Source organism: Arvicanthis niloticus, chromosome 22, assembly GCF_011762505.2.
Source record: "Arvicanthis niloticus isolate mArvNil1 chromosome 22, mArvNil1.pat.X, whole genome shotgun sequence".
Lineage (NCBI taxonomy): Eukaryota > Metazoa > Chordata > Mammalia > Rodentia > Muridae > Arvicanthis > Arvicanthis niloticus.
Genome location: NC_133429.1, coordinates 38,237,284 through 38,264,305, shown reverse-complemented (window position 1 = coordinate 38,264,305; position 27,022 = coordinate 38,237,284). Strand labels below are relative to the sequence as shown.

The following is a 27,022-nucleotide window of genomic DNA, read 5'->3' as shown; positions in this document are numbered from 1 at the left end:
ATTACTTTATTTAGTCCCTCAGTCTTAGTGGTCCTGTTTCGTGTTCATTCACCCACCCCTCATCCCCATCTTCCAGTCCTGGAAGAGGTTGCCTTTTTGAAATGAGGGTTGGCATCTGGAATCTGTCGAAGGAAAACACTCAGCGAAGATTTGTGATTTCAGGTTAAGACGGTTCAATCATTGAGCTCACTTTTCTTTATAGTCAACGTGTCCCTAACAAATACCTTTACAACAACAAGGGGAAAAAAAATCTCAGGCAGAAATAAAATAAAATGCAGTGACTGCTCTAAAACGTAGAAGACACTGAGACATAACATCTTTGTGATTTTAAAGTTTTCCAAATCCTGCAGCCATTTTATTCATTACAAAAACCAGACGCTAAAGGTCTCCTTTTCCCATTGCTTGCTTGCAAAATACATGTCAGCATAACCTGTCAGAACTCTCTCAAAATGTATTTAGTCAGTACCAGCTAAAGTGTTTGAAGTCTGGTAGAGTGGGCTTAACATTTCCATGATTTGGCAACTGTTGTTCATCGGGAACCTGAGTTCATTCATCTAGGACTTGCAAGACAAGAAAGGGAAAGTTTAAAAAAAAAAAAAACTTTATTCTTCCAAACGTAGCTCGAAACAGTTCTCAAGTTTGATTTTATGATTAAAAAAAATGTAGATAAAAAGTTGTTTAAAACTTACAAAAGTCAGAATAGAAGCTGAAGGTGTACACCGACAGGGTTGATATACAAAAGTAGCAAGGACGAAGTAGAAAGGCGAAGGACTAACAGCAAAACTCTAACTGCTAACTCTTGTAACTGTACCAGTTCCAAAGTGTCTGCAAGCCGCGGTCCAGAAAACGCTCACCTGCAAATCTCGGGGCGGGCTAAGGTGGCAAGATTCCTAAAGAGGCCAACAGAGTAAGCGCTCCACAGCCTGAAGCCAGGAAAGTGGCGTCGCCTTTCAGGTTGCAAGCCTCTGCCACCTGTTTGCGTCCAACCCCTAGGGGTCGTTCCCGCTGCCTGGGACCTATTTTTCCAGAGAAGTCCACCGACGTTCAAGGTTCCGATCGTGTCAGCCTGCACAGGCCCCGTGGCGGCGTGAGATCCGCGGGGACCTCCGGCTCCAGCCACTCGCCGGTGAGCATCTCCCTGCGTCCGTGCCGGGGTGCCTTCTGTCGCTCGCCGCCGAGCTCGCTTTGCCGGTGCGCCCGTTGCCCCGCAGCTCCCCGGATCAGAGTTTTAAGATTCCCGCCGTGCACGCTCACGCCATCCTCCCCCACTTTAATTTTTTTTTCCTCTTTTAACTTTCTCCCCAGACACGCTCCCTCGGTGCTAAGCGTTCGCCGCGGCCGTCTCCGCCATCTCTCCAGGTTGCATCTGGCGAGGATTCCGAGAGCAGCTCGCGGCGGCCCGGGTGCTCGCCCACGGGAACTGCGGGGCGCGGCGCAGGGCGGGGAGGGGCGGCGGCGCCTAGGGCGGGGAGGAGCAGCCTCCCTCCCGGCGGAGCCCGGGCTCAGCAGCCCAGCCGCTCCCAGCGTCGGGGCGCCGGGCGCTCGGCCGCGGCGATGGCAGGAGGGCGGTGCGCGCGGGGAGGCGGGCGCGGGGCGCGGAGCGCGCGGGGGCGGGGGCGGGCTCGGGGAGCCCCGGGGTGCGGGACGCTGTGAGGCAGCGGTGGCACCGGGGAGCCGGGCCGCGGGCAGCGCCGTCGCTGCCGCCGGGGGCGTCGCCGGCCTCGGCCCCTTTGTTCTCGCGCGCGCCCCCTCGCCGCCCACTCCCCTGCTGTCGCGCGGCGGCGGCGACGGCGGCGGCTCCTCCCGCCCGAGGCGGTTGAGCTCGGCGCCGGGGGCGGGAGGGGGCGGGGAGCGCGCCAGCCGTGGAGAGTGGGGGGCGATGGCGAAGCTCAGGGTGTCTTACGAGTACACGGAAGCCGAAGACAAGAGCATCCGGCTCGGCTTGTTCCTCATCGTCTCCGGCATCCTGTCGCTCTTCATCTTCGGCTTCTGCTGGCTCAGTCCCGCCTTGCAGGATCTGCAAGCCACGGCGGCCAACTGCACGGTGCTGTCGGTGCAGCAGATCGGCGAGGTGTTCGAGTGCACCTTCACCTGTGGCACCGACTGCAGGGGCACCTCGCAGTATCCCTGCGTCCAGGTCTACGTGAACACCTCCGAGTCCAACTCCAGGGCGCTGCTACACAGCGACCAGCACCAGCTCCTGACCAACCCCAAGGTAAGCAAGCACCCGGGAGCTCCCGCCTAACAGTGCAGGTTCGCGGCCAACGTCCGGATTAGACCCCTAATCGAGTGTACTGTCCTCGCTAGGAGTGGATACGAGGCATGAGGTGCATGCACGCATCCGTGGAGCCCAGGGCTTCAGTCCTCCGGGTGTGTTTGTCTGCTGGGCAGTGGTACCCGAGTCTTTCTGCAAACACTGATCTTTCCTGTTCTTAGATTTTTTTATTTTTGAGCTCCTGGCAAACCCAGGTCCAGCGCCTGCAGGACGGGTTTGTCTAAACTCAAGGAACAGACAAAGTTAACTTTTCCTTCCAACCTAGCCATGGGATGGCCCGGGACCCAGGTTACTCCAGCATATGGCCAACAGCTGCCTGAGTTTCAATTGGCCTCAAGAACTTCCAATGACGTGACCTTCTCTGTGGGGTTAAAGGGATCTCTTCGCTCCTGGAAAGTTCTTTAAAAGACTTTTGTCTTTTAGTTCTAAATTGAGGTTTTTAACTTGAGGTCTAAAGATGGGCTTGGGAGGGCGGGGGTGGGGCCAACAGCAATCAGGAGGAGTCCAAGAAATTCTGATTAGGTCGGGTTGGTTTGCTTGGTTGTGGTGGAGGCTGGAGGGTCCTAACCTTACTCTGAGTGTTTGGGGACAATGAGGAGCAGGAGGAGAACAACTTACGGAAAATAGAAAGCCCTTGATGACATATACCAAGCAGCGGTTTCCTGACAACTTCTTTTGTTGTTACAGGGGAGAGAAAAAAAAAAAAGAGGGAAAAAATAGATAAAACCTGGTTAGGACTTTCTAGCCTCTGGAGAGCAGAGAGGGAGACTCAGAAAACTTCCCCGGGGTTGGAAAGCGCTTATAAAAAGCAGTGTCCGGTCCGCGAGCTAGAGCTAATCGAGTTTTGCAGTGCGCCTGCTTCTGCAGGAGGGCTCTTTGGTCCTTTCTGCTGCCAGCCTAAGCTGTGTGTATTTATTCAAGTTACTGACTCCTTTTACTTCGTGAGGGCTGTGCTGGAAGGCGAGCAGGAGATCATTCCAAAGAAAATGAATCCTGTGCACACAGGAACACGTTCTTTCAAAATGTGACGAGAGACATTAATGTGAAATCTGAATTTATATTTTAAACAAGATCACCACCACTGTGCAGAGAGACTCAGGCGTCACTCACTCATTTGGAAAGTTAGAAGAAACTAGTCTTTGGAAATATGATTGATTCCTCCTTGGAAAAGTCTCCCGCTAATGCACGGAGAGTCATTTGCTTTAAACATGGAGATAATACAAGGACAGTCGATGTAGACATAAACATTCGGAATACAGTCTCTAATGAACAAGCTCTCGCAGAAGAGCGGTCTCAAGAACAGATGTGAGTTAACCTGCTTAGTGCTTGGGACTTTAAAAAGAAGTCTCATGGCTTTAAGAAAGAGTTTTAAAAATCAGAATTAAATTAAAAATATCTAAAAACGGTGTCAAGTAGTAATTTAGTGATTTGGAAAGTGCTCTGCAGTTTGCCATTTAGGAGTGGGCACAGTTGGTGAAACACTGTTAATTATTTTTGAGAGAGTGGTTTAATCAAATATATATGTATGTATATATATGTGCATATACATTCATACAAAGTAAATTCTGACTTGCATGGTTAATATCTAATTTTGGCATAGACAAGTTAGAATTTAACACAGAAGACAACTTAAGTTTCCAGGCAGTTTTGCAGGACCTGGCAACAGAAATAAATTGGAATCATTAGGACATTGATTCTTAAATCACTTGGAAGCAATTACAATGTTTTATGTAACATTAACATTCTCTCTCACTCTCTTCACTTGCAAATAATCTCATCCCCCCCCACCCCCCATGCCAGTTAAGAACTTGGCAATAGTTGCTTTGAAGAAGTATCAAACAAAAAATCAAAATGGTCAGAACTGGGAAAAAAATGACATATTTAATGGTCCGGAAGGGTGATGAATGACCTCTCCATCAATTTATGCAAGATTCCCTCTGCCAAATATGCGTCTCTTTGTCCAAATTGTGATGTATTGTAGTATTTATAGTACAAACATCACCAAATTAGGTGTTCAATTTGGAAATTTTTGTAAGCACTTTTAGTAATGGAAAATCTTGGTGCACCCGGAAATGCCATGGTAGGGTCAGGTGCATAAGAAGATTTAGTCTCTATGGTCTCCTTCCGCCTAGACAATCCCCTTGCCCAGTCCTGTTGCATATTGACTGTGCAGAGCTATCTGCTCCCTTACTTACTTTTAATTTTCCAGTCTGTTCCTTTCGTCTCCCATCTGCTTCTCACATTCTCTCCAAACCCAGTCATCCCAAGAAACTGTGAGGGACCCACCTCTTACCTACATAGAACAAGTACCTTTTCCTGGGCTTTGCTCAAAGTATTACAGCCCAAGGCGGGGAGGGGACAGATGGTACAAATATGTAGCTGGTTGAGCCTTTGACCTCTGAGGAAAGCGCTGGTCTTCCACTAACATGCCTTTAGAGTATCTTTATGCCCTGCTCAGTTTCTTTATGTTTTTCATAAGATCCATGTCATCTCAGGGAATCACTGTGTTTAATGGCCTAGTATTCAGGTCAGGTAGGGACTTGAGAAGGGTGATGGATCAACCATAGCACAGTCTGTGTTTCGGAGTTAGCTTCCTCTTGGTACTGCCCCGGCATTGCACCGCCTCTTTGTGACTCAGAGCTGTGCGTGCTAAGTGCTCTGGTCCTCACCTACACTGTGGGGTTATTTAAGAACCGTAAAGATAACGTTCTTGTGCTTAGGTTCAATTCCCAGGCACATCGATCTGGCCATGGATGGGGCCCGAGGATCGTAGTTTTCAAAGTTGTGCAAGTGGTATCTAAGGGATGAAAATGAGTGTCATGGAAACTGGGCTCCTCTGTTCTGCAAGAAAAACCACCGGGCTTCAAAATGAATTCACCGTGGTTAATGTTCATGTTTTCAACATAAAAGATGTAGAAGCCACTGAGTATAGAAGGTGTGGTAGGGACTCAGGGAAACCCTGAAGAGAAGGAAGGGAATCATTTAAAATTACGCTCCATTTCAAATTGATTAGTTTAAACGAAACGAAAGTGTACTATAGCAAACCCTTGCGTTTGCAGTTACCTACTTTGGATGGAAAAGAAGAGATGAATTTAGGAACTGCCTTCTGCTGTGTGCTCCCAGAGAGTGGGGGATTAGAGACAGGATCCATGTTTAAGTTTTTGTTTGGAAGGGTTTTTCCCCCCTCTCTGATAAAAAAAAAAAACAACCCAAAACCAAAACAAAATACCAAAAGCAAAGAATAAGTCTGTTTCTAAGAAAGCAATTCTTTGACACTGAAAACTGAGGAAAACCATAACAGGGACAGAGAAAGGCTTGTGGCTTGAAGAACATCCAGGAAGGCAGAAGAGCGCAGATGAAGGCTTCAGGCTGCCAGTCGCCTTCGAGAAGGGCCTTCAGACCCACACTCAGGGTCCCCGTCCCCGCACATGTCAGGGCAGCATGGATTTGACACGTGTGTTCACTTTGATGTGCTTTGTGCTCTAGGAAGAAATCTATCAGACCAGAGCCGCACCATGAAAAGATAGTGGAGCTGTACCAACATCTCTCGTCTTTATTTGTCTGCAAAGAAGTGGCTTCCTTTGGATTTTCTTTCCTTTGATAATGTTATTAAATTATATATATATATATATATAATTATACATAGATGTTATATGAAGAGATAGAGCATAGATAGATAAACAGATGGACAGAGAGATGATAGATAGATGATAGATAGATAGATAGATAGATAGATAGATAGATAGATAGGTAGATAGATTCATTTGAGATTCTGGTTTCTCAGAATCTATTATGGCCAAAGAACAGGGAAAAACCCATGCAAGACATGTAAAGCCTAGCTTGTTTATTTAGCCGTTCATCTGTGCTGTGGCTACTACCCGCTTCCAGACCAGAACAGAAATCCAAGTTCCTGCCCTCACAGAGCTGGCCTCTTGGTGCAGGAAACAGGCATGAATCAGCTTATAATAGAATTTCACGTAGTGATAGATACTTAAGAGTTGTGGTGGCAGGGGGTGGGGGGAGGAGCACAGCTAGTGACAGGAGAGAGCCAGAGCTGCCCTTGTTACTCACAAGATGCTCAAGGCAAGCGATGAAGCAGCCATTGTAGAAGGCGGAAGCTGTACGGGGCACCCAGAGCCTGAAAGGACGGAGAGAAACGAGGCCCTTGGCTCTCCGTCGGAAGACATCTCCACATGCTGAACGGACAGAAGGTGCAGAAACCTCGGGGCGAGTGGCCACTGGGTCTGTTTGAGGAACAGTGTGGGTTCAGTAGAGGGATCGGACCACAGAGAGCCCAGCATTGAGCAGAGAGGGAGGTGGCATCGGAGCCATGGAGAGCTAGGGCTTTTGGGTTTTACTGTAAACGTGACGGTAAATACTCTACATTGAGAAGAGCTCAAACACAATCAAATTTCTTTTAAAGATTTGAGCCATTGCTCTGGCTGCTGAAAATAATGTGTGTGCGCGCGCACGCGCGTGCATGTGTGCCTGCTTGTGCGCACTCGCACACACGTGCTCACTTGTGCAGAGTGAGAAGTACAGGGACCACCTTGTGCACAGGGAGCTAGAAGAACGTGAATGGGCAAGAGAGAGTGGCGGCCTAGGTCGGCGGGTACCCGCGCTAAGGTTTACTGTTGAACTGGATATGAAGAATGAAGGCAAGAGGAATTGAAGATGGCGTCAGAGTGTTTGGCGAGCACAACAGGGCAAGCGGGGTGCCTTTACAGGAGAGGGAGCATGTAGAAGCGTCAATGTGGATGAAAACCAAGGGTTTGGTTTCACATGGGCCTAACGGGTACACGAATGAAGAGGAATCTATGAGTTTCTGCCCCAGAGATTATTTATGTATGGCCCAGCAGAGGGCACGTAGAACATAGATTAAAAAAAAAAAAACAGTCGTGCCAAGTTCCAAAGGGAGACACAAGTACATGTTCAAAGGAGGAGGTTAAGGAGAGAGCTTCATCGGGGCCAATACTGCAGTGTCCTTGACGACCAGGAAGGGAATGGCAGCCACTGGGGAGCTATGGAAGGAGGAACACCTCATGGAGGGTCACATCCTAAGCCTGTGCTTGCCCACGTTAGCCTGCAGGGGGCAGTGAACAGGGAATCAGCTGGCGCTAAAACTGGGAGATTAGGGGCAGGAGAGATGTCTCAGTGGTTAGAAGCATTGACTGCTCTTCCAGAGGACCCAGATTTGATTCCTAGCACCCACATGGCAGCTCACCATCTGTAACTCCCCTGTTCCAGCGGATTCAACGTCCTCCATACAGGCAAGACACCCATACACACAAAAATGATAATTATGTAATTTTTTTAAATGGGAGATTATTTTGAAGTCTATATGTAGTCCTAAGGTCTTTCGAAGTTGAACATAGGCAGAGGGGTCAGAATACTGTAGTTTGAGAAAGACACAACCGGCATTGGTTACTAGCTTTGAATCCAGCTGTGCCGTGAGCCTATGGACGCAGATGATTTTTAAGAAAGAGGAAACGGTGAGGGAATGGAGTCCCCTCTAACTCCAGAAAGGAATGAAGCTTGGCTGGAGTATAGATGTTACCCCGATAGACCTTCTGACATATAGATTATTTCTCAAAAAAATTATTTATTAGTATTTTATGTGCCTAGGTGTTTTTCCTATGTGTGTGTCTTATGTACCACAGAGGCCAGAGGAGGGCATCAGATCCCCTGGAACTGGAGTTACAGTTGAGCCACAATGTGTGTTCTGGGAACTGAACCCAGGTTTTCTGGAACAGCAGCCAGTGCTCTCAACTGCTAAACCATCTCTCCACCCTCTTAAACATAGTAAAATGTGTGCTTTGTTGTTTGTTTGTCTGGTTGGTTTGGGTTGGTTTGGTTTAGTTTTGTCATTAAATTTGTCTCTCAGCAGCAGAACACATCCTGAAGCGAGGGAATGCTTTTTTTTGAGCAGGCAACTGATATATGGCCAGGTATTCCAGAGCGCACCGGAAATGGTGGTGAGCACTTGAGATTCTAGCGCTGGTGTTGCTGAGGCTGAGGCAGGAGGATGACAGGTTTGAGGCCAGCCTGGGCAACATAGTAAGACACTGTCTCAAACAAAGTAATACATTGATTGCTCTCTTTTTATATTGAGACATGGTTTCCCCGTGTAACTGTGGCTGGCCTAGAACCTACTGCTATATACTCCAAGCTGGTTTCAAATCAGAGGCTTCAGCCTCCACCTTTCAAGTGCTAGAATTAAAAGCGTGCACTGCCACACACTTTGGAGACCATCTAATTTGTGTATCCAGGGTTTTTTTTTTTTTTTTAATGCTGTATCTCTAATCTCCTCTTGTGGGTTCACTTATGAGAATCTCAATTTGAAAGATTTTCCCCCAAAGTCATATATTAAAAAATAATCAGCAACTAAAATTCAGGAGATTTGTAATGTTACTTTTTATTTGCAATTTGAGGAAAATGCATTTAAAACAAAATCACAAACACTTCAGAACTCTAAAGATTTGGGGAAGATTTCGACACATTTATTTAAAATGCTTTTTTTTTTTTTTTTTTTTTTTTTTGCTCTCATTCATAAATGAAGACGTCAAGTTTTATTTCCCCTGGGTTGAAATCTCTTCAGCCTTTAGCAGAATTGCATAACCAGTTGAGTTCCTAGATCAACAGCACATCTATATTACAATTAACATAATTACTCCCAGGAAAACAGGGAACAGGATGGTGTTTCACATTACATGTGTTTCTAACCATTTCTCGTTCTGTGCTTTAGATTTTCTCTAGGATAGAAACCAGTGTGCAAGAATTTGTAAATTTGACAGGTGGTGGTGGCGCACGCCTTTAATCCCAGCACTTTGGAGGCAGAGGCAGGCGAATTTCTGAGTTTGAGGCCAGCCTGGTCTACAGAGTGAGTTCCAGGACAGCCAGGGCTACACAGAGAAACCCTGTCTCGAAAAACCAGAAAAAAAAAAAAAAGAATTTGTAAATTTGATTTTGTAGTAGTACCCTCTTCCTTTAAAAATGACCCATGTTATAGTTGTAAATCACAGCGTTTGTAATTTTTCTTACTATTTTTGTGGATGAATGAATTCATATTAGTTTATGTGTTTGCAGAATGGGGCACATTAGGTCCCCACAAAGGTCTCTGTTTCCATGTGATCTAGTACCACGCGATCACCTATAAAGAGTGATTCATCTCATCAGTGCCATGTGCACGTGGATGATGAAACCTTTACCCAGTGTCCTCTGGGAAAACAGGAGGCTGTCTTAACTTCTGAGCTGTCTCTCCAGTCCCAAATACAGTTCTCTTTTGCTTTAATTTTTTTTTAAAGACCAATCTCTTCATGTACACTCTGTTTCATCTTCCAAACTGCTGTTTTTCAAAGTGTGGTCAGCATTCAAGCAGCATCCACACCAGCTGTGAACTGGATAGACATGCTTACTCTCTGGTCTCAGCATACATTCCACCCAAGTTCCATGATCAAGACTTGCATAGTAAAAAAAGAGAGAGAGAGAGAGAGAGAAATTTATAGGCTGCTGTGTAGCTCAGTGCTTGCTTAGCATGGACAAGTCCCCTGATTCAAGGACAAGAAAGGAATGTGAATCTGTAGAACAAAATTTCTAAATAGGAATTAAACATGTTTGTGTGTATGTGTTTAAGAATATGTATTAAATGTAAACAGACCAAATACCCCATTTAAAAGGCAGGGATTGTAGTTCAGGCACATCAAAATCAAATATATTATGGTTTTAGGAGTAACACATTAAAAAAAACCATGGGGATGTTGAGAGTAAAAATGAAGAAAAACATACTACACTAATAACAGCAACAGAGTGGGGACTACTAAATATTCATCGATTGATGAATGGATGAATGTGCTGTATTTATACAATGGAAAATTGTACAGATAATTATATTAACATTATATTCATATATTATTTATGGAAATTATATTAATATAAATATTTAAATAATATGACTATAAATAAGAATCGAGTGAACCAAGCTTAAGAAGCTGACCAAAGTTCTTTGCCATGATTTGCCATGATCTCTTCCTTCAGCAGTGTTTGAACAGAACTTGGCATTTGGCCTGCTGCCCTAGCTGGCCATTCAAAGCTAGCAGCTCTTTGCCACTTCCAAGCAGTGACCTCAAACTACCCCAAGACATTTCTCCTAACCTCTGCCATGGTAGTTGAACCCCACAGGATTGGGAAGATGCCATTCCCCGCCAGATCAGCTTAGAGCTCATACGTGTGTGTATGTATGTATGTATATATTTCTGTGTTTTACTACTTGGACCTTGATGATGAACATTGAAGGACTTTGCCAAACCCTTCATTTTAGCAGGTTATACAGAGGTAGAATTGTTGAAGTTTCAGACTAGTGAGGTAGCCATGTCTTCCTGCAAAGTATCAAGGAACCGGAAAAACAACCAAGAGATTGGGCTCACAAGGAAGTGTTTGTTACCCTTGGAGGAAGTCTGAGTCAGTCACTGTGGGAACTACACAAGCCGACCCTAGACAGAAACACTCCCCACTTGTGTGACTTTAGTAAGACTCAGTACCCAAGTGAGCAGCTGAACTCCGTCAAGAGCTCAGTGACCACAAAACCAACTTGTGCACAGTGTGAGCCCCTGAAGCTGGCATGGAGTGAGTATCACCTTGACAAGCTCACTGTGGGAGGCAGTGATGAGGAGAGCTAAGCTTCAGGGTGAAGAGTGTCCTCTCCGGTCACCACGGCGACACATGCATATTGGAATTATCTTTTTTATCCTTTCTGTAAGTTGTACTGAAACGTTCGCTGAAATTCTTTAATTTGTATCATTTCTCTTCCAAATCAAGAAATGTTGGTTCCTGAAACAAACAGAAACTCCCAACAGACAAACAAGAAACAACCAGCTAATAAACCACTAAAGACCACGTATTAATTTTCTTAACATTGAACTCTATGCCCTGAAGACTGAAAGTGAGTTTTTGGAGACATAAAAGAACTCATTGGGATAATTAATGGGTACAGATGTCTTTGGTGTGATAATAAATGTTCTTAAAATGATTCTAGTGATAGTTGCCTCTCTGAATCTGCTAAAAATTATTAACTTGAACCCATTAAATGGATTAATTGAATAGTAGGTGGATTGCATTTTAATGAAGCCATTACACACAAAGGAATTACTATTTTGTTTTGCAAATTTCAGCGTTTTGCATGATCTGTAAGGATATCTGATTCAGCAGATGATTCTAAAATTGATCTATTATTTTGGAAAACGAAAATTTTAAAGTAGCAACTAAAGTAAAACTTACTTGGGGTCTGTTGAGATGGCTCAGCAGGCAAAAGCTACAGAAGCCTGATGGTCTGCATTCAATCCCTGCAGCCCTTAGTAACAGAGAGAACTGACTTCCAGAAGTTGTCCTCTGACCTTTACAGGTACACTTGTAGCATGTTCACGCCCCCCCACATATCATATATACACATCATCATCACCATCCTCACCACCATCATCACCATCATCACCATCATCACCATCATCACCATCATCACCATCACCATCATCACCACCACCATCACCATCACCACCATCATCACCATCACCACCACCATCACCATCACCACCACCATCATCATCACCATCACCACCACCATCATCATCACCACCATCATCATCACCATCATCATCATCATCATCACCATCATCATCAAAATTACAATACATAATTTACTCGGACATTTTATTTGCATAAGTAAGCCAAAACTATCCATTTAATTTAAATCACAGTTTTAGTGTAATATAATTGTACAGTTACAGAATTAAATAATGAAACCATACATAAAGTGTAAATATTTAGATAACTTTTCAGGGCGAGCAAAACCTTTCTAAACACAACATCAAAGACAGAAATCATGAAGGGATACACTGTGGTATATTTAATGACACCATAGGGGGAAACCTACACTTTAAAAATACATTGACGTTTTAACTAAAAATGACAAATTTTAGAGGGTATTTGCACTGCGGTCGGGAAATGATTAAAAGGTCAGTGAGAGCTTGTGGCAATAAAAGACCATCTTTTCTCAACAGAAAAAAAAATGTGAGCACCTGCTAGGACAATTCGATGATTACTGTAACCAGACATGAAACTTCTGCTTGGTCTCAGGGTTGTTGAGAGATACTGATCAGTGTGTGAGAATTGCCGAAGTCTTTGGAGCTGTGGCCTGGAAAAGCCATTAGTGCTCAAAGCTCAATGGATTATTCGGTTGGAGCTCGGAAGATAAAAGTTCTAAGAGCCGTGGAGGCAATGGAGGCTTGGCTTGTGAAGTCTCCGAGGGAAGTTTGACAGTCCCTCAAAGACTCTGAGTTCTCTGAAGGATCAGGATTGATGGAAGGAATGTATGTAAAAGGTGGTCTCTCAGCGTGGCTTACAGGCTGTGGTCCAGGTAGTCCAGTGATGGCTGTCTCCTGACAGAAAGGCCAAGGATCCAGCTGTAGACGTGTTCAGTCCACGGGACTGGATGTCTCAGCAGCCTCAGTCTGGTGCTGGGGTCTGAGGATTTCTGGAGAGCTGCCGGTTTTCAGGCTATGTTGGAATCCAGCTGCAGTAACAGGGGACACGAACTTGCCAGTGAGAGTGAGGGCAAGCAGGCAAAAAGCAAAGCCTTCCCTCTCCCGTGTCCTTTTATGTAGCCCACCTTTAGAGCGGTCTTCCCCACTTCACGTTACCTGATGAAGGAAATCCCTTGCAAGTCTCCACAGCAGCCGTAGTTTTAATGGAGTCCAGATGTGGTATCGTTGACAACTGAGGTGAGCCATCACCATGAGAAATGACTAAGTAGTTAAGACCACTGGCTGCCCTTCCAGAGGACGTGAGTTCAATTCCCAGCACCTATTTACGATCCATTTGGAACTCCAGTTCAAGGGAATCTGATGCCTTCTTCTGGCCTGTTTGGGTACCAGGCACACACATGTGGTACACAGACATGCTTGCAAGCAAAATGCCCACACACAATGTATATGTATGTATATGTGTATGTATAGTGTGTGTATATATATGTATATATATATACATATTATACGTATTACGTGTGCCTATGGATTCAAAATTATATGGTTAAATATTATGCACTAAATTTATTGAAGAAATATTTCTCCCTAAATTGATGTTTATAATATATTATCCTCAAAAGTAGGTTAAAAACCAGTATGCTTCATATTTGTAAAACATAAAATATATGCTTTTGGTTTTGTATACTCGCATGCACACTACTAATTTTCCATCTTTTCAAAACCCCTCCCATTAAATGTGGTTTTCATGTTGCCTAGTTACTTAGCTACCAAAGTGCATTATTTGCTGATAAATAACAGGGCCGTGACTTCAGCAGAAAAAAATCGCAAAGGGCTATGAGATTTTTGGCTTCGAGTGTTCATGTAAATTTAAATTTTTACTCAGAAAAAAAAAAAAAGATATTTTTTTCATCTATCAAAACTGGCTTTATACTTGGTGTATTCCTCATTGGATGTATCTCCCAGTATGAGAAAAAGAAGTTTAAATGAACAATTGCACATCAAGATGAGTTGAGGCAGGTAGGAGTACAGAGAGAATGTCCATTGGGAGAATCGTTTGGTTTTGAAACTTGCCTGCTTGAGACACCTGCTGTAATCTTTAAGAATCAATTGTATGAATTTGTAAGATAGCCTATTATACGTTCGTCACATCTTATCTGGAGGGCCCACATTTAAGCTTGTAGACTCTCTGGGACCCAGTAACAAACCAGTGCTTTCTCGAAAGGAGAGTGGTCATTTGCCTAAGAAAGAATGGTTCAAGTTATACCATCAGGACTCTATGGGGGCTGCACATGCTTCTGGCACCATCCCCATCTACACTATTGGAGGTTCGGTGCCAGACAGGAGAGTTGAAGTCCCTCCTGGCCTGTGACCTGGAGCAGGTTTGTCTGCTCAGCTGCCACTAAAGCTGGCCCAGTAATCAGAGTAGCAAGACAAAATGTTGATACATGTTTCCCCATTCACATAAAGGAGCCCGGCACGCTTTGTGCTTATGTCTTCAATGGGAACAACATTCCAATTAGCGCTCATTTTGGAGAAATGCCCAGGAACTATTTAGACCCCGACTCATCACTGATGTGATAGACCCCCGGATCTACTTTACTCAGGAATCTAGGACACTTGGCACTTCCTGCTTTCCAGGCCCAGACAGCACAGCATCATTACGGCACAGATGACTCAAGGTTGAATGGGTTGAAGTGGTCCAGCTTCCTGTAGTCTAGAGCAGAACAGATCTGATGCAGTCCTGAGCAAGGCAGAAGAATCTCCTCCATCTCTGTGGGCTCTCAATCAAAGTAGTCTTCACGGATTGAGTTAACAATGCAATGGTCTCCAAAAGAACCAAACAGACACGAGCAAACCATTGGGGAAGGGATGGCTCCTTAGCCATCCGCCACCATGTCCTTCCTCCTAGGGATAAGAGATGAAAGGTTGAATTGGGGAAGTTGTGGGCTGTAGCTCCTCATTCTGTGCATCTGTAATGTGGGTAGCAACCATATTTTCAAGATGTAAAGAAACAAACATAGGAAAATTCATAGACTCTTGGACTTTTATCATAGCACAAACCCACAGTGTACTTCATTCGTTCACTCTATGAACTCTTCCTTCTGAGTGTAGCCTTCATTAAAGCCCCCAGGGTTAAGGTTAGCACAGAACCTGCTTCCAACAGCACTTGAAGCAGCTGCCATTCCCTGCTGTACTGGTGTTCTGGTCAGCATCTGCATGTTTCATTGGGGGAAGGTCAGAATTTGGTCAGCTGCGTTACTTGAAGTTCTGCCACAGGGTCTTTCCTCAAAGGTAATCGCCCCCCCCCCCCTTAATTCAATCAGATTTCTGTCTGGGAGTATATGAGGAGGTGTGCCTGGTTCACAGGGTTCACAAAAGTATATATAAATTTCATATATATGTAAATTTTATACATATATACATATGTATACATTTTATACTATACATATACATACATACATGCATATATGTGTGTATATATATACATATACATATACGTGAAAACCTTAGTAGTCTGGCCACCTAATTTGCCTTTAGGGAGTCCTCTAACTCATGAGTTGTTGTCAGAGATCCCTGAAGATAAAATTGGCTTTACCATGTTCACAAAGTCAGAGGGTTAGGAAATCAGACAGAGCACAGGAAAACAGTGACCTCTGTTCTGTGGTGTCTGGGGTCTCAATCTCCATTGACTCAAAGCCTGGCTGTCAGAGCCCTCTTAAGTCTCACTCTCTAACCTGTCAGACAGCTGCTGCCTCCGTGTTGACTGGGGACCTGCGTTCCACCACACACAGATCTTCCCGTGCGGTCACTGCGCTGTGTTAGTTTGGGTTTCTGGTACAGAACCGCATCGTGGCATCAAGGACCAGTGCTCTGACGAGATGCAAGAAGAAACTCTGTCACCTTTTCCAATGTAGCTGTAAAAGTCACACCTTACCATTTCTGTTGTAATCGCTGTCTCATCCACAGTCTAGGAAAGAGGAGACAGACACCCCACCCCCCCTTCGCCTTTTCGTACAGCACTGCCAGCTGAGCGCTGCAAATGTGTGGACAAGATGGAATATATAGGGAACATGCATTCTGCCACAAGTAGGAGTACACCATTTTCATCATTACCAGCTATCCTCATGCCAGGGAACTGATGGAGGAGACCAGGGCTTGCTGGTCGCCTTCACGAAGACGTCGTAGTCACAGTGCTTGAAGGAATATGCACCCACACATGAACACATCAAATTATGTACCCTGCAGTACCCTACACAATGCCCTGTGCCCTCAGTAAGGCATGTGTATGCAAACATTACAAATTTTGTATTTCTTTTCCCTGTTCAATATGGTCCTAAGAATATCGATCATCTCCAAGAGGAATTTATTCTCGGGTTTGAACCCAGGGTCTCATACATGCTGAACACATGCTCTGCCACTGAGCCACACCCCAGGCCTTCCTCAAGCATTTGAACCTATGACCATAAGCTTCTAATTGTCCTAGCATGACTGTTAAAAGTAAAGCCTACTGAACATCACCCAGATTAAAGTCTGGCTACTATTTCGATTCAGTGTGTATTTTTACCAATGACAGGGTGTTTTTTATTTCCTACCTCTTAGGCTTAACTGAGCTATTTTATCTTGAAGGTGGAATGTCATTCTGAACTTTTCCTGATTTTTTAATAGCCACCAGTGTTAGCAGTTTGCACAAATCTAAACATTCAACGGGCATCATTATTCCAAGTTCCCGAAAAGCAGCTATGGTTACGGCATCCTTAGTGGGTGAGTGGACATCTTCCCTGGGCAGGAGTGAGAACTCTTTGCCACAGATCCTTAGCGAATACCAGGAAAGTGTGGGCATTTTCCGGTGCCATTCCCCCATGCCCCTCTCCCTCAAGTACATTAGGTGACTCATTCTTTCTGGAAGATCCTTTCATAATCTTGGCACATTCCATTTCTTCCTGGAATGTCACCTTCCCATTTTCTGACAAGCACATTCCCAGTCAACCTTGATGACACAGATCCAAAGTCACCATGAAACCCTCTCTCACACCTTACTGTGGCAAGCAAATGATTCCACTCTTTTTTGAAATCATAAGGCTTTTGGCGAGTATGCCCCAGTCACTGCCCTGCCTGCTCCTGGGAGATAGAGAGGAAGGGCTTGAACAATAGCTGGTCTCTGTATCCTATCTAGTACTCAATGATCAGCAAACCCTTGTTTTGCAAACTATCAGTTTTAAACCGCTGCCATTCCACTGTAGAAGGACAAATTCCTAGCCTTGATGAGGCCGGCATGACAGGAGGGGTGGGTGGGTGGGTCTTTCTGAGAAGCAATTCCAGTTTCCTGTTGAGCAGTCTTCAGCAAACAATGTTCTAAGCTGAGTGTCGCCCTTACATCTACCCAGCCTGCAGTCCCCAAGGGTTTGTGTTAGCTCCTGTTCTTAGCCTGTCTCGTTCTGCACATTCCCTGAGCCACTTATTTGGACCTGACTCTGAGTGTCTTCCATAAGATACAGATACTCATGCTGGAACCTCTTGCCCTAAAATTTAATGTCTTAGCTGACATATAATCTCATTTGTGTTTCTTCAGCGAACCTACATTCACCTGTGTGTGTGTGCGAGCATTAGGAACCTTGAGGAGTCTACGAGTGACTCAATTTTACTTTAAAGTCTCAAGAGGTTTTCTGATTATGTCATCAAAATGACCAGTAAACTTACAGATCAGAAGACCGGCAAGGTGGCTCTGTGAGTCGGACTTTCAAGTGTGATTAACATGAATTTCATCCTCAGGACCCACATGGTGGAAGGAAAGAGCCAATTCTACCAGGTTGTTCCTTTGGCCTTCATGCATGTGCCTTGGCAATTTCATACCTTTACACACACACACACACACACACACACACACACACGCGCACACAGACACACACACACACATATTTTTAAAAGACACATTTGGTGGTTTGAGTGAGAATGGCCCCTATAGGCTCATATATTTGAATACTTGGTCCCCAGGTAGTGGAATTGTTTGGGAAGGATTAGGAGGTGTGGCCTTGTTGGGTAGGTATGTCCCTGGGGGTAGGCTTCTAGGTTTCTCTGCTTCCTGCTTGTTGGTCAGATGGATGTGGGCTCCCAACTGCTGTTTCAGCAATGTGCTTACCTGCCTGCTTGCTGCCATGCTCCTTACCATGATGGTCATGGATCCATCCTCTGATACTGTAAGCAAGCCCCCAATCAAATGCTTTGTTTTATAAGCTGCCTTGTTTGAGAAAAGTAATTAAGCAACACACAAATTAAAAAAAAAAAAAGACAATGTATTGATAACTTGTTTTCTAGCCAAATTTATTTGGAAAAATACTTAACCCTTGTCTTTCTGTGCTGATTAAGAGAAGCCATGAAGGATTTTTTTTTTTTTTTTAACAAAAAAACTTTACATAGAACACAGCCCCTGATATTTGGTTAAATAGACTCCATGATTTATGCGATAATTTTTTTAATGACTCAGTGAAGGAAGGAACTGAGTTCTGCCTACTCTACCTGTGTGATTGAAATGCACTCCTCAAGACTGTGACAAAGAATCTACTCCAGCAAGGTTCTATTAAGGTTTAGATTCTTTGTGGTAGGCTAAAAACGGATGCTATTATAAATCTTGGCGAGGCCTAAAATAGGACAATGGAAAATAAGAAATGTATGCAATCAAACATTCTGTGTCAAAGGTGATGATTATGTCTTTTCTTAATAAATCCACTGGGAACCTTTCTGTTGTGCTTCTTGTAACAGCCCCCTCAATCCATCAGCTTTGTCCGTGAATGTGAAAGTCAAACCCGCTTGTCTACGACGCAGACATTAGAGCCTGGTGCGTGGTGTTATGCTTGTAATTCGGGCACTAGAAATGTAGAGGCCAGAGGATCTTAGAAGTTCAAGGTCATCTTCAGCTATGTGGACGTTTGGGGCCAATGTCAGCTGCATAAACCAAAACATAAAAATAAAAATGGACATTGAACACATGGATTCATTATAGTTTCATCTCACTCCAGACTTTTGTTTGGCAGCTTAGAAAAAAGCATGCTTTCAAGTTAGCATACAGAGGGATGTGTTTCATTATGGCATTTTTATACATAATATGTCACTGTGTTCTGATTCGTCCCCTCTGCACCGCCATCCCCCATCTCCCATCTCCCTCACAACTCTTTCTGGTCCCCACCCCAAGCAGACCCAGGTTTTGATTTCACATCATATGTTCATGTGTTCTCTATTACTCCCTCTTTTTCCCTTCCTTAAGACTTCTACCACCCCTTCACTGTGCCTTTTCTACTTTATGACCTACTACATACACATATGTACATGAACTCATATGCACACACATGCACACAAGTGTACATACACACACATATGTATGTACACATTTGCATATACACATATGCCCACACATGCACACAATGCACATGCACACCTATGTACACATATACACACATATACATGTATACAAACACACATACATACACATGCACACATGCAAACATGCATGCAGTGCACATATACACATACACATATACATATACACACATACATGAATGCACATGCACACACATGCACACATATATACACATATACATGTATACAAACATGCATACATACACATGCACACATGCATGCAGTGCACATATACACATACACATATACACACATACATGAATGCACATGCACACACATGCACACATATACACACATATACATGTATACAAACATGCATACATATACATGCACACATGCATACATGCATGCAGTGCACATGTACACATACACACATACATGAATGCACATGCACACATATATACACATATACATGTATATAAACATGCATACATACACATGCACACATGCATACATGCATGCAGTGCACATGTACTCATACACACATACATGAATGCACATGTACACATATACACACATATACATGTATACAAACATGCATACATATATATGCACACATGCATACATGCATGCAATGCACATGTACACATACACACATACATGAATGCACATGCACACATATATACACATATACATGTATATAAACATGCATACATACACATGCACACATGCATACATGCATGTAGTGCACATGTACACATACACATATACATATACACACATACATGAATGCACATGCACACATGTACACATATGTGCAAATACATGCACATACACATGTATACACATATATACATGCACACACATAGACAGGTACACACTCATGCACATGTACACACATGCACATACATACACATACTCCCCTCAAGAGTCCACAGATAAAAATAAGGTATGGTATTCATCTTTCTCACTCTGGCTTATTGCACTTAACATAATGATCTTCAGTTCCAGCCTTTTTCCTGTATAAAGATGAATAAGTTCTATTATTTATATGTACTACAACCATCCATTTTTTGATGGATATCTAAGCTTGCTTTCAGTCATGGATACCATGAATAGTGCAACAATACACAAGTATCTCTGAGGTGTGTTAACTTAGGTTCCTACTCACAAGTTGTATAGCTGCATCATACCGTGCTTCTATTTGGAGTGGGTATAAATTGTTTCGTGTATTTATTTTTATTATGTGCATGTCACAGTGTGTGGAGGTCAGAGAACAAATTGGTGAAGTCACTTCTTTCTTTCCACCTTTATGTGGGTTCTGGGGGTCAGAGTCTGGTCAGACTTGCACAGTGAGTACCTTCACCTGCTGAGCTGTCACGTTGACCCCATTGGTACTATCTTGAGAACCCACCACTCTGACGTATGTAGTGTATATTACATAATGGCGGCAGTCTTGTGTTCCTACCAGCATGGAGGAGGTGCTGCTGGAGCCCTCTCTACTTTCCCTACATCCTTCCCAGCCTTTGTCTGTCTTCTTGACTCAGTGGACTTTCCCAGCAGCGGACACTGCACACTATAGTACAGATCTGCCAGACAAGGTGTGCCTATTGGCATAATAGTGGATAACTGTTGCAGAGGGGAACCCGTTGGCTTTTTTAAAATTTAGATTTGAAGCTCCATCCGCAGACGGGAATGACACTATAAACCTGGTCAAAGCCCATATCTGGGAAGGTCGCATGCCCTGCCTGGGAATCTGCTACTGATGTTTGCTGAATGTACCTGTTGTCAGTCTGTCCCCTGGGTGTTTGTATTTGTATCCATAGACTTAGTTCTGCTTCCCATCTTGGTCAGAGAAGCTTCTCTTTGCCATGGGCAGAAATGGTTGGGAAGACACATAATTGGTAAAAGTACTGTGAAGGCGAGGGAGAAGAAGATGAAGAGGAAGAGGAAGAAGGCGATGGTTTGAATAGGTATGGTCCCCCAGAGACTCCTATGTTTGAATGCTTGGCCCAATAGGGAGTGGTACCACCAGGAGGTGTAGCCTTGTTGGAGAAAGTATGTCACTGTGGGGTAGGCTTTGAGGTCTCCTATACTCAAGCTATGCCCAGTGTAGAACACAGTCTCCTGCTGCTGCTTATGGATCAAGATGTAGAACCCTCAGCTCCTTCTCCAGCACCACGTCTGCCTGCATGCTGCCATGCTTGCTGCCATGCTGATCATAGACTAAACCTCTGCAACTGTAAGCCAGCCCCAATTAAATGTTTTTCTTTATAAGAGTTATTATGGTTGTGGTGTCTCTTCACAGCAATAGCAAACTCTAAGAGGAGGAGAAGGAGGAAGAGCAGCAGCAGCAGCAGCTAGACTGCTGACTTAGCAATTAACAGCATTTGTTACTCCTACAAAGGGTTAAAGTTTGGTTCCCAGAATCCACACTGGGAGGCTCACAACCTCCTGTAGTCCCAGCTCCTGGAGATCCAGTGCCCTCTTCTGGCCTCTACGGGTACCTGCACTCACATGCGCATGCCCACACTTGGGCACACATATACACAATTAAACATAAAAATTAAATAAAAGAGAAGAGGACCTGAAGCTGGATGGGAGAGTGTTGGGCTTGTGGGAGGATTGGAAAGGGGACTTGTGATCCAAGATACACAGTGTGCAAGTATGAAATCTCAGGGAATAATGTTTTTTTTAATTCTAAAGAGTATTAAAACGTGGTGTGTTACTATTATTAATTTTTTTACAAGGAACAACAAAAATTATGGAGGGATAAGTATAGAGCAAACAAGATAATACTTTATTATAATAAAAATATGCAAACAAAAATTAAATGTTTGAAGGAGAATTTAAAAGGTACATGATCTTAATATGAAGTAAAAAGTACTAGTGAAAGTATAATGAAAAATGGGGGAGGGGTAAAAAAGCCAAGATGAAGTGTTGCAGCAGCTTCGTTCTGGATTCTCACTCTGGAGACTAGCTGCCACACGCGGCCATGTGCTCTTGTGGACACACGTTGTTCCTATGGTTTGTTGGTGCTAAGCCTGAGCTGTCCTCTTTCATATCTGACTTCACTGTAATAATTTTCTGTACGTTCATGGGGGGTGAGGGGCTCTGCTGGCCACACTTAGCTTTACAGTCATTTCTTGGGCCAGGCTCCTGGGCGACTCCCCAGAGCGGCTAATGATCCAGTTGGTAAGTGTCGCCCAGTGTGTTGAGTACCAGAAGCAAGCACAGCACCTAGAGCCGTAGAAACTGGCAACCTATCTTTGTGCTTTGAAGATTTCTTAGGTGTTAGTTACCCCACGGGAGGGTCAAAGTCTCTGTTGAGTAGAGGACTGGAGCTTCAGAGGTTCCAGGCTCTTTAGCGGTGGACGTAGAGGTGGCTGCAGAAGTTGGTCTACCCCTGAGATGTCAAAACTGCAGGGTCTAGAGCTAGGCTACCTTTCCCTCAGCAGCTCACTATATGAACCAAGCCTCATGCCACATACACTTTCCAACTTGGTCCCTCCCCTCCTCATTACCAGCCTTCCATGGCCTTCCATGGCCGTCTTTACAGCACGAAGCCATGGCAAAGTCAACTCAGGCTCCCTTCTTATGGTCGGGTACCATTCTCAAAGCCCCGGAGTAGTTCATTTTCAAGCAAATAGGTTCCCTGACATCAGTTTGGTAGGTCACCCACTGCCTTCCAAGTCACACAGAGTGACAGAATGGGGTTCCTCCTTATTGCTGACCCATTTGCTGGAGGAACCACAGTCTCACCAAAAAACAAACTTGCTTTGAGGCTTGTGAGGGTTGTAGGCTTGTCCTGAAGATAAGACTCCTCATATCTTCTGCAAACCCCGCCCCATCGCCACATCCTGGAGATCACTGGGCTGAGATAGGCCATCGGTTCCCTCTGTCTTGGAGTTGCCATCAGTTCATCTTGACCTCTTTTCCTGTTGACACCATTTTTTTCTACACTTTCTGGACACACTGTTACTGCCTTTGGGAACTTTTGGAGTAGAGTTTTCTCCCTTTTTTCTTTTTCCCTTCCCTTCTCCCTCTCTCTCTATGGCCCCTCTCACTCTGGCCCAAAGGTTTTTATTTGTTATATGTAAGTACACTATAGCCATCTTCAGACACCCCATAAGAGGGCATCAGATCCCATTACAGATGGTTGTGAGCCACCATGTGGGTCTGGGATTTGAACTCAGGACCTCCAGAAGAGCAGTCAGTGCTCCTAACCGCTGAGCCATCTCACCAGCCCCAGTTTTCTACCTTTTTAAAAGAGCGGTCTCGTCCTATGTTAGGTGGCAGGAACGAGGATCTCAATGAGGGTTCGTGGGTGAGAATGAGAATGAGAAGTTGCCTTTGAAGGTGAGAAACCAAATATGTTAGGACCCTAGGAATTAGTTTCTCTAAGGAGATGGTTATTGTTTGGTAGAAGGCACTGTGTCTAACCTTTCCCCTAAGTGACATTATAGCCATGCTGCCAGAAACTGATCCTGCATCAGACAGAGAAGGAGGAAGACTTAGAAGTGCATTTCTCTGAGGATGGAGCAGGGTCACAGGGATAGTGCCTCCTCGCCAGTCCTTGGGAGGAGCACAGTGATTCCAGAGATGTGACCTTGCTTTTCCAAGAGAGGGCGCAAGAAGCAGGGCATGTCCTTAGTTCCAAAGCAGGAAGCCTGGGAAGCTCGGAATAGGAAGAACTGGGCATCTGGACAAGAAGGAAGTATGGGGCGGGGGCTAATACTATGTGAAATAGGTGTAGAGACACAATCCTGTCAGCCAGCATGTGGAAAGCAGACATGGGAGCCTGAGAAGGTCAAGGATATCTTTAACTTTATTGTAAGTTTGACACCAGTCATAGCTAGGGCGATCCACTCCAGAGTGAGACCTGGTATCAAGCCAAAACCAAAACCAACAAGCATTACTCCACAGTTTGTACGAAGGACGCCACATGGACCACTGTGACCTCGAACAATTTTAACCTTTCCATCTCACTTCCCTGTTCTTTTTAATTTTTAAAACATTATTTATGTCCGGGGTTGGCATAGACATGCGTATGTCCAGCTAGGTCAGAGCACAACGCTTTGGAGTTGGATCTTTTGTTCCACCTTTATGTGGGTTCTGGGGATCGAACCGGGGTCATGAGGCTTCACAGCAAGCCCCTTGATCTGCTGAGCCACTCACTGCCCCTCAGTCTCCTACTGAATGCTGGAGGTGAGGTGATGAAGCTTGCTCACTCGGATTCACGTTGGCCAGTGGTGCTGTCCGTAACCACGATGGTGCTGAGCTGTGGATTTTCACTTAAGCTCTTTCCCCAAAGAGATATTCAGGTCAGAGCTCTAAAGTTTTGGGCAAACCCTCCAGCCTGAGTGATTGAGAGACAAGGGGGTTTGGGTGGCAGCTTTTCTTGAATCCTCTTCGAGAACGCTGCTTTTAAATGGAGTTTAAGTGAGCTGAGGAGGACTCTAGGAGGGACCTAGACGGACTTCAGAAAACATTTAGAAATAAATAACCCGGGCAGTCAAGATGTGAGAAAAGGAAACAAATACTGATTTTTAAGAACCTGAGGATAGCCCTTTAACGTTACCCTTTCTTTCATGGCAATACTGACTTTACCGACTTGCTATGGTGTTAAAGACTCATTATTTAACCTATGGGAAGAACAGAGTCTACGGTGGGGAAAGTACCTCAGGGTTACTTTTCTTGATATGAGAAGAGTGTAATCTGCATTCAGAATCCAACCCTGTGCTGGAAGCTCCACCCAGCCAGGCACTTCCTTCATCCCATAGGAAATCACAGCTTGCCGACTATGAAACTCCATGAACCTTTTCCCTTGATGTCTCCAGAAACATGGCTGTGGTTTCCTCAATCAAATCCTGAAGTTGCCATCTGGTGGAGAGCTAGGTCTTGTAAACTTATTTCCATACAAACGCTGAGTAGCAAAGAATTAAAACCGAGTTAAGTGGGGGATGTCTTAAGTATGTTTCGGCGACATCTGGTTGTCTCCCGAAATGTTTGGTGTGCCTGTTGTGTCAATGGTGCCCGTTGCTGAAAGCGTCCTGATGAGTTCTTAGATGGTTGTACCTCACTGATTCTGCCTCCAGACTGGAACTTTCTCCTTCCTTGATAGGGCACAGTAAGTTGGCACCTAATCTCACTCTGACTGTGGGTAGGAAGAAGGGAAGGGAATACCTCACCTAGTTTATGAAGCGGGAAGTGGTACAGTTGTGGTCTTCTTGAAGATATTGGCTAATGTAGAGAAAGTACCAGTCTCAGGCCACTCTGGTCCTTTTTGCCAGGAGCAATGGTGGCTCAATGAAGTTTTCCCACCATCTCTGAAGTGGCAGGATCGCTTCCGGTGGGGGTGTGTGTGGAAACGCTGTAACAGTGTTTGCAGTCAGCTTCTGGCTGAGTTGTTTCTTGATGTCCCTCCAAAAGCAGAGTCAGAAGCAGGAACTAAAAATTATTTTGGAGGTTATACAGACTAGAAGGGGAAAAAAAGGATAGCCAGAAAAAGCAAATTTACCCCAGACTAAACACCAAATAAATCATAAGACTGAAGCCCCGTGTACTGGTACCTGTGGCTTCTAAGCTCAACTGCAGCTTTAGGAAAACCTCAGAATCCAGACACTTAGACACAGAGGGGGAAGCTGTATGCTCATGCAATTAGTATTCAACTAGTCAGTCGTTAAAATCCTATTTTATGTAACAAGAATTGGTTATGGATGGTGGGGAGTGATGAAATCTACTATGATTTGAAACAGATTTGCATTCATGTAATTTAAAAATGTTTAACTTAGGAAAGTAGCTTTGTTAACTTGAGTAAAACCTGTCTTTGTGTGTTATAGACCCATCCGGTCAACATGCAGAAACCATTGCTAAGACCATGGGCGAACATACAGAAAAATATAAGAGCCCTTACTCTCAACTTTCCAGCCAGGGAGGGAGCCTGACGTAAGCAGACAATCTATGATACAGAAGCAGAAATGCTCCTGTATGATTTTAGCTGTGAGTTCATGGGTTTGACTCCTGGGTCAACACAGGGAAGGGCATTTGATGTGGAACAAGAAGATGGTAACACTAATGAAGGTGACCCAGGACAGAGAGCACAAACAGGAGGCAAGCAGCCTTGCTGGGTGGAGACATGTGGCAGCATGTGGTAGATTTAAGGAGTGAGTGCTCTTGCTTGGTTGTCTCCCAGGATTCCATGAGGATGGATAGGTTGGGGTTAGACTGAAGTGCTTTGTGCTTCATGATCAAAGTTTTGAACTTTAGCAGAAAGCGACGAGAAGAAAAGCGTTGTGAAATTACGTGCTGCAAATAAGACAATTGAGCCAGGTTTGGTGGCACACACCTGGAACCCTAGGACTCAGAGGAGTGCCCCGAGTTCAGTGCCAGCCTAAGTTCTGGAGCAAGTTCCATGTGAACCAGAGCTCCACAGTAAGATCCCGTCTCAAAAAGACAGAGGGAGGAGGGGGCAGTGCTGGGAAGATGTTTCAGTCAGCAAAGCACCTGCCTCGTAAGCATGAGGTCATGAGTTCGGATCTCCAGAACCCATGTGGAAATCTGGACCTAGCAGGATGCTTTTGTAATCCCAGTGATAGTGTGAGGTAGGAGATGAAGACAGATGGATCCCTAGAGATCACTGGTCGGCTGATGTAGGCTATTTGGCAAAGTTCCAAACCAATGAGAAACTCTCTCAAACACACTGTGGAAGGTGCCGGGTGGAGGACACGGAGGCTGTCCTCTGACTTCCACACACATGTACATACATGCACCTGCACACACAGGAACACTATAGACAAAAGCAAATACATAAACGAATATGAGAATGAATGAATCGGTGAGAGTCCAATCATACGATCAAAGT

The 27,022-nt window shown here is 44.5% G+C and overlaps 1 protein-coding gene across 2 annotated transcripts in view; it reads left to right on the top strand.

Annotated features, from left to right (window-relative positions):
• The first annotated feature begins 1,853 nt into the window (after positions 1 to 1,853).
• The window catches only part of Kcnmb4 (potassium calcium-activated channel subfamily M regulatory beta subunit 4), a 60,619-nt gene continuing 35,450 nt past the window's right edge, over positions 1,854 to 27,022 (top strand). The window contains exons 1-3 of one of the 2 annotated variants that reach the window (XM_076920266.1): positions 1,854 to 2,215; positions 7,664 to 7,672; positions 9,580 to 10,081. In XM_076920266.1, the coding sequence (XP_076776381.1) occupies positions 1,880 to 2,215; positions 7,664 to 7,672; positions 9,580 to 9,780 (546 nt within the window). In that variant the 5' untranslated portion in view covers positions 1,854 to 1,879 and the 3' untranslated portion in view covers positions 9,781 to 10,081. Of the gene's footprint in view, positions 2,216 to 7,663; positions 7,673 to 9,579; positions 10,082 to 27,022 lie in introns of those variants that run through there. The other variant, XM_076920265.1, reaches the window with a different exon arrangement.